Source organism: Neolamprologus brichardi, chromosome 7 (assembly GCF_056152115.1).
Source record: "Neolamprologus brichardi isolate AB-2024 chromosome 7, ASM5615211v1, whole genome shotgun sequence".
In the NCBI taxonomy this organism is placed as follows: domain Eukaryota; kingdom Metazoa; phylum Chordata; class Actinopteri; order Cichliformes; family Cichlidae; genus Neolamprologus; species Neolamprologus brichardi.
The window spans coordinates 16,714,339-16,726,285 of NC_142110.1; the positions used below are offsets into that span (position 1 = coordinate 16,714,339).

Here is an 11,947-nt window from a genome sequence, read left to right on the forward strand (position 1 = left end):
AAGCTCGAGCATCTTCCTGCTTTTGTTTTTCACTTTACTTCAGATTACGTTGCAAGGACAAAAGCAGCCACTAGATGGAAATGTTGAGCAATCTATGCAGCATTAGTACTCTGCACTGCCTTGAAGTTTAATTGAACAGACATTAGCAGCCCAACACTGCACCCTGGTGGAGACGATCACACACACACTGAGCAGACTTGTTATCTTCTCTAATCCAGATCACAACAGGGTCCATGCCACAGATGTGCTTCATGCAGTCTGGTACCTCACCACGCAGCCTGTGCCTGGCCTGCCCAGCCTCATGACTGACCACGGCTCTGCCAGTGACTCAGGTATGTCCATCAGTGCATGCATGCTGACAGCTGATGTCCTGCAGGTGTGTATGTGTATCCATCAGTCCATAAAAGTATGCAAAACTTGTTGTCAAGTTTTTAAATAAGAACAATATTTGCTCTACTGTACTTTTTTGCGCTTAAGATTTTCTATATGTAGGTCAGTTTTTTTTTTATCCTGAATTTTTTCACATCCCCTGCAGCCATCTCATTAATGTCAAAGTATCAAACCTGCAGGAGTGTGTGTTCTTATCCCACTCAAAGTTGGTCTTATCTTACTCAGGCTTTTGGCACTTGCATACCAAACACTATTTGAAGTCTAGAACAGCATGAAATTGCAGGCAGATTAGAGTTCCCTCTTACCCATATTTCCATAACCTCATTTGTATGCCTTACTAGGGCCATCCCTTTGATCCACATATAAGTGGATTTGAACGTTAAAGTGTGTGTGTGTGTGTTTCTGTGTGTTGTGCTCCAGAGCACGTGCGTGCGCGTGTTTAGGTGTGTGCAGATGAAGGTACTGTACAGTTGTGTGTGTCTTGTGTAAATTCTGCCACCTTTCTCTTCAGCCTCCTCACTTTGTCTTCTCCCCTGTGGCTAGACTCCGACAGTGGAATAACACACAGTCACATGGGCTTCCTGGTTTCAAAGACCTACACTGTGTCAGAAGATGGTTATGGCTGCCTGTCAGGCCTCATACCTGCTCTGGAGCTCATGGCTCTTTACGTGGCTGCCGCCATGCACGATTATGATCACCCAGGGCGGACAAACGCTTTCCTCGTGGCCACCAGCGCCCCACAGGTGCTCATGCTATTCAGCCTACAGCATGGTCAACAGTATGTGATTAAATAAAAGTTTGTTTACTTGATTTACTGTCACACCTTTTTTTTTCTTTTTCACCTGAATAATGATTTGATAGATTATTTGTCTATTTCACTGTCAGCCTGCTTTGAAAAAACAAACAAATCAACAGTTAGAATAACTGTTTACAGGTCTACAGGTTACAAGGTAGAAATGTTACTGTTCTACATTGTGTTATCAATAAAAAGAAATCATAGAAATTATTGTATTAAGTAAATTACCCAATTTTGAGCAATGATGACATAATGACACTGAAAGAGTAGCTTGCCGATCAGAGAGCAATAATGTAGGCTTGAATTTTCCTGTCAGTAGTGTCTAACAATTATGGTTTGTTTTGTTTGACAGGCGGTGCTCTACAACGACCGCTCAGTTTTGGAAAACCACCACGCTGCCGCAGCCTGGAACCTCTTCCTGTCACAGCCAGAGTACAACTTCCTGGTCAATCTGGACCATGTGGAGTTCAAACGCTTCCGTTTCCTGGTCATTGAGGCCATACTGGCCACTGATCTGAAGAAGCATTTTGACTTCCTAGCTGAGTTCAATGCCAAGGTATTCTAAAGACATCCCTGTTCAATGTTTCACATTCATTTGACAAATTATAGAACTCTTCAGAGGGAGTTTAGCCTTTTAAGCCAGTGTAAACATTGAGTTGAGCATATCTGTCTTCAAATATAACATGAAAAGCTTACAATTTATTTTTCTTTGTTTATTGTTAAAATTAAATAGCCAAGTAATAAATTGCTTGGAAAAGTTGGGGTCAAACATATTCTGTAGACATGCTTTCCTAACAGATCAGTTCTTTTAAAAACTGGGACAACGCTTCAGGAAAAGAAAGCTGTCAAGTGGTCTTCGAGGAGCAGATCTGTTTGTGCAATACATTGCATTGCTCTCATTGTAAGTCAACAACACAAAGTACCCCATAGCCTTCAAGAACTCACTGGAGTGCAGACACAGTGTTGGCTTTCGATTTGAGGGTCCGCATTCCTCTCATTGTGAGTTCTACTTCAGCTTTGCTGCTCGATGGCCAAGGCCTGTCAGCTAACATTGAGGTTGCTGGTTTGGCAGCAAAAGTAACAGTAAGGTCTCTCAGAGTCCCTGCTCTGCTCTTCCTGGAAGCGAATTAGCTTTGGGTGAAGTAGCCGTCAAGCTTTCCTCTGTTTCCTGAGCCTCTTTAGATCCGAAGCTCATTAAGCTTAACTAGAAATAATCGATTCATTCAAAAAGTGCTGAGATCAACTTTATCAACATGTCTGTCTGTCAATCCCTCAGGTAGGTGATGATCCATCTACAGGTATCGACTGGTCTAACGAGAATGACAGGTTGCTAGTCTGCCAGATGTGCATCAAACTCGCTGATATAAATGGGCCTCTGAAGTGCAAGGAGCTACATCTGCAATGGACAGAGGGCATTGTCAATGAGTTCTATGAACAGGTGTGTGAGCCATCTTTTATGGGACCTAAGACCTCAGCTAAGCTAAAGGTCAGGGTTCACCTGCACACCAACATGACACCACACAGTACAGTATAGTACTGTCGCATAACACTAATCATACCAGTGCCAGTGTAACTTTTGAGCCATGACCTTTTTAGTAATATTCGAGTGGTTTATGCATTAATATGTATTATTTGTATAATAATAATAATGTGTAAATAACTGATTATGATTTCATAGACTGAAATAACATTGCTGAAGCAATGATAGCAACAATTTAGCTTTTATTTATATGTAATTGACAGGATATACTTCAGAATCGGATTCAGAATTAGACTACCTCTAATGTCATGACATGCAACACATACAATAAGATTTGTTGTCTTTAACAAAAGAAAGTTGCATTTTACACATGCCCAATAAAGCTGTAAAAACAAAACAAAATAAAAATGTAATAAAAAATGCAATACTATAGAAATCCAATCTATAAAGCAATGTACTTAAAAGATAAAAATAAAATTAAAAAAAAAGTACTATTTCTGTGCAACTAGTGACTTAGAGCTATTGGAAAGATACTGGGAGGGGAAAACTGAGTTAATTTTTGGCTGTTGGATAGAAACGATTCCCAAATCGGGAAATGCAAACAGAGGAGAAACAGAGAAACAGTAACAGAGGACATATTTTAAGCAAGAACTGAACTCTAACTAATCTTGAATTGAAATGAATGGCTTGAATTCTGCAACAGCAAAGGTAGAGGGACGATGTGATGAGAAGGATTTTAAATTTGATTCTGGAACCATTGATAATAATATGTTTCTAGTCCCTGTCAGTATTCTTACTGCAGCATTTTGGATCAAGTGAAGGGAGTTTTTAGGACAGCCTGATAAGAACGAATTACAGTCTACAAGTAATAGTTGCATGAACTAGTTTTTCAGCTTCACTCTGAGAAAGGATGTTTCTAATTTTAGAGATATTGAAGAACATACAACGACTTCAAGATTGCTCACAGTGTTATTGGAGGCCAAGGTAATGGAGGATGGAGGCTCACTGGCTCACAGAAGGCAGGCAGAAAGATGATTGGACTACAGCAGTGATGTCAGCAATGAGTCTGACAACATGGGAAAGTGGAAATTATGCAAAAAATAAACCAGCAGTCAAACAGCCAGGAAAGCCGGCTGGGTTAGCATACAGTAACATACTCTTTCTTCAAAAAGATTCCTTCTGATTTACAATTAAATAGCAATCTATTTCCAGGATAGCCCTTTATCAAAGAACCATGAAAGAAAACACAACCCTGTTAGACAGAAAATAAATAAATACATGTAATATTTGTAAAAATTGGCCATGAGAGTCAAATTACAAAGGCCCTAAGAAAAGCACAGCATGTATGTTGTGTGTGACGTCTTCCCGGATATGAATGAATAACAGCTATAGCAAGGATTCCTAGTTGCCTTGGTAACCAACCCCAAGTGTCATACTGAACACTATAGACTAGAAAGCCTCTGTTCCCACAGAGCAGAAAGATTGTAACGCAAAACCAAATGAGTTTTATAAAACGACTGGATCTCGGACAGATCTTCAATTTGATGGAATTTATTAACAGTTGGACTCACATAAAAGAGGATACAACGAGGGGAGGAGGAGCTCTGAGATCCGGTTTTCCCTGTCATTACAGTATCCTAAACAGAAGCGTTATATAATGACAGTGAGCAGATGCTGTCTAAATTAATACAAACTCATAGCCGGGAGAAAATTTCATTAACTGCCTCCTCATGTAGGCGCCTGAATTTTCATTTATCCCAACTTCCCTTTGATGACACTATTGTGCTCTGTTTAGTTTGTAAAAGTTGAGGCGTTCCCCATGCAGTGGCACAGTATTTATAATACTGTAGATTTATATCTGTACATTGTGTAGAAGTCGTTCTTTGCTGTTCTTTGTTTCACATCTAGGGCCTTTGGTCCATCTCCTTTATGGACTTCAGTCTTACCTGGGGCATACACACCAATCTATTATATTGCCAGATGCTCTCCAAGAAGTCAGCTTTTGTTGTTAGTTTTGGCAAGCATCCATCCATCCATTTTCTTTTGCTTATCTAACGTGGCTGTCCCAGGGGCCTGGAGCCTGTCCCAGCCGTCATGGGGGAGAGGCAGGGTACATCCTGGACAGGTCCCCAGTCTATTGCAAGATTGTTACATAAAGACAGACAACCATTTACTCTCACATTTACACCTACAGGGGGGTTAGAAAGCACACACTAAAAGATACATATAAAGGTAGGCAAAGCTGACAGGAAACCATGAGTATTTACCTGTGGCCTCTGCCAACTCCCTGAATACTTGTGACAACGTGTAATACTTCACCAGCGGATTGAGTAGACTGATAAAGAGCCATAACAGACAAGACTGGGGGCCTATAAGAAAAGAAAAAGTAAAAGAAAATGAAGTTGGGGAAAAAGTTAATGGAAGGAGCAGAAGGGAGAGAAAAATAGAGTAGAAGAACAGGGCCCAAGCCCCGCAACCGCCAGGAGCGAGCCAGTAATACAGCCCCAGACACCGAGAACCAGCAATTCACTGGTGGGGGCACCAGCCACTGGCAGGGAGTGTGTCGCGGGTAAATAGGCCCCAAACCTGAGCTTGAGCTTTTCTCAGAGAGAGGGGGGAGTTTATGACTGACCTGACAAATAGACATAGACAAACAGGCACACACTGACACACATCCTGCTTCAAAAACACTTGAGTGTTTGAGCCCGTTTGAGCCTGGTGGTTGACTCTGTTGGCTCACAGCAAGAAAGTCCTGGGTTTGAATCTACCCTCTGGGCCTTTCTGTGTGGAGTTTTGCATGTTCAGGATCTCTCCAGGTACTCCAGCTTCCTTCCACAGTGCAAAGACATGTAGTTAGTGGGGTCAGGTTAATTAGTGATTCTAAATTGGCTGTAGATGTGATTGTAATGGTTTTCTTTCTCTCTGTGTGTTAGCTGTGCAACAGCTTAGCAACTATGTCCAGGGTGTAACCCTCTACCTCTTGCTCTGTGACAACTGGGAAGTATTGAGATGTATTGTTTTGCTGGTTATTTTCTTTTCTTTCTTTTCTTTTATGGAGTTGAAATTTCAGGTGAAACCAAAAACTCTGATTGGACGTGAATTTCAGCTGTGCTAGCATCACCGCATACAAAACAACTAAAAGGACAGTGCTGCTAGATGTGGTGATGAACGCAAATATCCTGTAGAGCTTTTGCTCTCTGTGCCTCTCCTCCCAAAAAATTCAGAGGCACATAATGCGCAGGGTGTGTCGTCACCTAGTAACCGTAGTCAAGATAAGGGCTTGAGCATATTCTTCTTGACCCAGAAGCAATTAGCTGAGGTGGGTTTAGACTAAAGGCAAAAACAGATTCTGTTTGGTACTGCAGGACCAAAAAAAAAATAGGCCATGATTACATATGATATTATTACAATGACAACGAAGCCAAGCATACATAAGGCCTACAGCATATATGAATCATTAGTTGTTGTTTTTTAAACAAAGCTACAAGATACCCCAGCTGTCTCCACTGTTCTTCTCTTATATGTAGTTACAATGTAAAATTAAAATGTACAATATGTGACTGAAAAGATACAATAGTCCTGTCATGGAGTTATGACAGCTCCTTACACAATAGCAGCTCTCAGAAGGAGCACTTCCATTACTTTCTCAATATGTCAGAGGGATTAAATGAAGGAGGAATTAAGGGGAGCAAAAAATCAATCATGCCTGAAATCCAGAAGTCTACGTACAGGAAAAAAATACAGAAGAGGGCGACTGTGTTTCAGTATTAGTACTTGCTCTTCTTTGATTGGCATATGACCTGGACAAAAACAAATGATATGAATCTTAAGCAGCCGGCCTTCGCAGTCATTAACAGATGACTAAAAACATCTCTTACTGCAAAACAAAAAAATCTATGGCAGCGGTTTTCAAGTTTTGTCTTGCATATCAGAAGCTGAAGTGGGATAAATATATTAATTATGGCTGCATTCCATTTAGGAGAGGTCCTGCTCTTGTGTGTGACAGGTCACTGTTATGGTGTACTGGAAAATTTGACCTCTGCCATCAGTTATTCCACCTGGTTTCCCTTCAGTGAAACCCAATCTCAGTGACCTAAATTATCATGTAGACTCAGAATCAGTAGAATCAGTTATGCTTATGCTAACCACAATTACTCATTTCCTGTAAAATAATATGAAATTAACTGGCGATAATTTTATATCTAAATGGCTTATACTTTGTGTAGGGTGATGAGGAGTCCAGCCTTGGCCTTCCTGTCAGCCCTTTCATGGATCGAGCAGCCCCACAACTGGCCAAACTCCAGGAATCCTTCATCACCCACATCGTTGGACCCCTGTGTAACTCCTATGACTCGGCCAGCCTCATGCCTGGACGATGGGTGGAACCCAACCCGGAGGAGGAGGGGCCAGAGGTTGGAGAGAATGAGGAGGAGGATGAGGAGGATACTGCAGAGGAAGACACGTCCACCTGCTCGGAAGCGTCCCGTAAGTATTCAAATGTAAATCTGCAATAATGATAACAGTATTTATATTTGAATGTCTATCTAAAAAGAGAAATTTATTTGTTTAGAATAATTTGTTTGTGCATTTATGGGCAGCATTTTTTGATTAACAAAAAGAAAAGAAGGACAACTTAGATTCCTGTAAAAGATAAGACGTTTGGGGAGGCATTTGCTCCCACTCGTAAGTTTTTACCCCTGCCAAAGATGTCTGATCACAGGGAACGACGGACGTATTAATTCACGGAGGTGTTTGTTTTCTCCAGAGAAAGCAACTCCCATGAAGAGGAGGAAAGTCTTCTGCCAGATCACGCAGCACCTGCTGGAGAACCACGAGATGTGGAAAAAGGTGATTGCAGAAGAGAACCAAAAACAGGCACAAGGAGCAGAGCCTGTCCATTTAAACAATGTAGCTGAACCTATTCTGGCTATTCATGAAGAGGAAGAGGAGTCAGGTAGCAGAGAGGAGCTGATAGAAGGAGAGGATCCAGAGGAGGAACCAGAATGGCCTGTAGCTCTGAGGGAAGACTCTAAACCTCAAGAGCAACTAGAGGAGGGGGACCCACAATGAAACAACACAGGGGAAATATGGCATCATTCAGGACAAGGACATGAAGAAGTGTTACTTTGTTTTCTATTAACTGACTCCTGTTTTTGCCAGCACATCACTTAGACACAACACTGTAGATGTTTGGGAAATGTGTGCCTATAAAGAAAAAAAAACAGGGTGGCAAAATATGTGCTTTACACATGTTATCTGAATATTTGATTTCACCAAACATATAAAGCTTTCCATATTGCAATACGGGACTATTCATATACTTTGGGATAAAAACTCTTTTGCTACTGTCAAAAGAAGAAGAAGAAGCCTGGTGGCACAAGCTTCAACCCTTTGTGGTAACGCGGGACTCCAGATATTTGCTGCCAGTTTATATATAATTACTTCCTGAGTGCATATATATATAAATATATATATGAACTTGTGTTTCAATTTTAGCATTTTTGAGCTCTCCCACTGACTGTATGTTATTTTCTTTGTTTTTGTTTTCTATACATGGATTTTACAGGGGGTCAAAGAAATGAGGAACATTGGTGTTTGCCAAAATAAATGACTCACTCTTGGGAATTAGCATACAATATCAACTATTTACACATTTTATGTTTTCCATTTGTTGCCAAATGAAGTACTTTATGTACCATTTGAGTTTCACACAGAGACCCGAGGCTCGTCACGCTATGCATGTGTGTCCATTTGTGCGTGCCTGCGTGTTTAAATGAATGCGCTCATGTGCACAATTCCTCTGTAGATGACGTAGATGAATTCAGCAGGTTTCTTGTTATTTGTAATACATTACTGTCCCAGATATTGTATTCAAAGGACCTGCACTGGCAGCAATCATGCACTCAAACAGAACCAGAAAACAGATCCTTTTACCACTTAAGAAAACTTAACGCCATCTCAGAAAAGGTGACATTTAATTCAAATTCATTTGTGTCCCCTCAAGTGTTGTTTAAAAATCACCTTTTGACAGGAAGTCCTTTTTTCTTCTTGTCATCATCATTTTAATACTCATGCAGCTGGACTCAGTGTGTCGTGCAATCTATAATTACTGTTGCTTAAAATCTGTAAACGATGCTGACCTTGAACCCTCAGGAAACCCCCCCAGCTGTTGAAATTCAACATGAACATCACATAACAAGACATTACGTGAAAAACACACCAGAAATCTAAACTTTAAGTCTGTTCATAAAATAAGGCTTAGTTTATGTCACAGCTGCTGACTTTGATTTTTTCATGGTGACTCTCTCTGAATCCCATCCTGGCACCTCAGGGAGTTAATTCTTCTCGTCAAGTTCAGTGCAGGCAGAGTGCATCAGCTGGTGGATGAAGTTTCGCAAAGAATATTGATTACATCAGTTTGCATGATAATACACAAAGGGAATGTTTCCCCTGTCATTTCAAATTTAGATGATCATAATCTGTCTTTTTTTTAACATCACGTGACTTTTTCTCACGTCAGTCTTCTCACACTGGTGGTGCAGCAGCATTGGAGCCAAAGCAATTCTCTCTGTTTATGTAACAATTGCAGCTGTTTGGAGTTTGCGCTTTATTTAATGAAACCAATGTTCAGCAGATAAATGCTGGGAACCGTTTTTATGATTTCACCCGGGTCAAGATAACAGCACTGCAGCGTGTAATCTTTTATCAATTTCACCTTTCGTCACATCAGAATCTTTCCATGTGATTTTTGTCCCGACTGTCTCCCGTTTCTTTGTGATGGTGGGAAGTATTTATGAGTAACATTGTAAAAACTGTGAAATTTCACAGGAATTATTTTAGCAGCCAGACATTCACCAACAATTCTGACAGTTAAATGTTAAGTCACATTTTTCAACTGAAACAAAGCCATAAGTGTAAATAACCAAGTACATACAGAAGCTTGAATAAGATACAAAATCTAGTGAATATTCAACTTAATTTGAATCACTGACATTTACGCACAAACTAAAAAAAAAATGAATGCATTGAATTGAATAAGTGCTCTATTTAGAATCAGCAGTTCAAATTTCTGTTACGGATGCAGTCAGCAAGCATCTCATGCTGCACCACTGCTCTCTGTCATAATCTGATTTCTTTAAACTGATCTTTGGAAAGGTGAACGGCAGATATACGAGTCTGTACACATGACACGAGAGGTGAAATTACACTGTAACACATGGCTGTGGAACGTCAACGCATTGTACTCTAGCATATCCTGCGTTGACGTAGCGTCACACAATATGTCCGGCTGTGCTGAATAGAGCGCTGCATCCACAATGGGCCGTTCTGCTTTTTCTGCCTCTCCTCTGCAGTTTGTCTTACACAGGGAGGAGCGCACGCACAAGCTCAATAATTGGTTGACCTACTGATTAGTAGGTCATCTCAGATTTACGAAACCCTTTATCAGGCCAGAATTGTTACAAGCCATTGAATCGGGACAATGTTACTTCTTTGGGCCTCAAATGACCATGGGTTGCTGGGTGCATTGTGTCTTGTAAATGCATGCTCTTTTCTGTATGCTGATGCATTTCATGCCCAATGAGCTATAATCATCATTACCTGCACAATGGACACATTTTATTTAGCTTTGGAAAAGCCCCGTGAATTATCATCAATGTTATGTAGGAAAGCTGTTCAGTAAGCTTAAGTGGTCCAGAATTGGAAAAACATACATTCTGTCTATGACTCATTGGGATAATGTAACTTCCACTTCCAGGCTGTACAATTACACAATTGCATCACCTCAAACACTCTAGAAATCCTTCCTTTTTGAATGTATATATACATTATTTAGTGTATCTGCGAGAGCAAAACAGTGTGTGTTTGCTTCTATGTCTATTCTTCCATTGACCCCTCTAATGTGACTCCGTCCTGTATTTAATTATCTTGTACTGTTGGGGAGAAGGGGATAGAGATTGTGAAGTAATGAAGGGCAAAGCGATGCTGTGAGTAGTTCTTCAATTCTTCACGGATACTCAGATGAAATTATTATTCACAGAAAGTCCTATAGGATATTTCTCCTCGCGCTTCCTCTTTGATCTGCGTACTCTTAGCCTCACAGACATAAGCAGTAGAGCATTCATCACGCAACATCTTTAAAGGCCAGCGGACTGTGTCCACTGTGTTTATTTCCTGGTGATTGCAAGTGTAACGCGTACGCATTTTTCCCCACAGTCACATCAAGTCAATACTTGCATTTGAGTGGATACCACCGTATATCAGTTTTAATCGTGTATATTTTGTGTCGTCATTTGTTTTAGTTGATTGCCATGCTTATTCACACATGTAGAATAATTGTAACCAAGAGAACCAAACAAGTTTTACAAATACGTAAACAAAAGGAGATGATGTATTTTTATATAGTTGACACATAATTAACGAATTAATTGCTTTCTTCTCACAAGTACCTTGCACTTACCACATGTACTAAAGAAGAATATGTCCAAATACATAGTATTTGTGAAAGTAAAATAATTGATTTCCTTGCAGGTCGATGCTCCATTTTGTACAAAATACATACATGCTGTACAGTGAAGAAATTTTAAAACTACAAAAACTCTTTTAGATATACATTATTTATTTTTACCATTTTGTAATTTAGACACTATACTGTAGCTTCAATATTGCCAGACTTACTGGAAGTGCCTATATTGGTATTATGTATTATACAGTGAATATATTTGAAGATCAGTAGACGTCACAAACTGAACCATGTGGATGTTGTAATGTGAATACATTGAATTACAAGATTACAGTTTCTGTGGTATGCTTGTGTCGATGTGTCGCATCTTCTTTGTATTTAATTCTATAAACGCATACATGATAACACAATTTCCTGATCACTTCAAAGTGCCATGTTTCATTAAACCATCTTTGAGCTCTGATTGCATTTAGAGTTTAACCATTTCTGTAAGTATGGGTACGTTTCTTTAAAAAGGCAACTCTAATCAAATATATACTATGCTACTGTATATACTTGAGTTGATATATTTGAGCCTGTGTATATAATTTCGGGATTTAGCTGTGATTATAGCTAATATACTGTCAAGTCTTAAAACAAATCTTAAGAATTAAAGTAATGTGGCATGTAGCTGCTGCTCATACTTGCTGATATTAAAAGGGACGTTTATGTTCATGCAGGTAAACCATGCTTAGGTCACAGCTTCTATTTGTTCAAGATCCAAGAAGAAGAAGCAAGTGCATGAAGTGCAAATTCACTGTGTTTGAACAAAATGCATCAA

General features: G+C 39.9%; 1 protein-coding gene across 2 annotated transcripts in view; it reads left to right on the plus strand.

The window, feature by feature from the left end:
• The window catches only part of pde3a (phosphodiesterase 3A, cGMP-inhibited), a 76,602-nt gene extending 64,925 nt beyond the window's left edge, over positions 1 to 11,677 (plus strand). For both annotated transcript variants that reach the window (XM_035915487.2, XM_006782596.3), the window contains exons 9-14: positions 219 to 332; positions 934 to 1,133; positions 1,539 to 1,742; positions 2,463 to 2,624; positions 6,893 to 7,151; positions 7,432 to 11,677. In XM_035915487.2, coding sequence (XP_035771380.1) covers positions 219 to 332; positions 934 to 1,133; positions 1,539 to 1,742; positions 2,463 to 2,624; positions 6,893 to 7,151; positions 7,432 to 7,736 — 1,244 coding nt within the window. In that variant the 3' untranslated portion in view covers positions 7,737 to 11,677. The remainder of the gene's footprint in view (positions 1 to 218; positions 333 to 933; positions 1,134 to 1,538; positions 1,743 to 2,462; positions 2,625 to 6,892; positions 7,152 to 7,431) is intronic.
• The last annotated feature ends 270 nt before the right edge of the window (positions 11,678 to 11,947 follow it).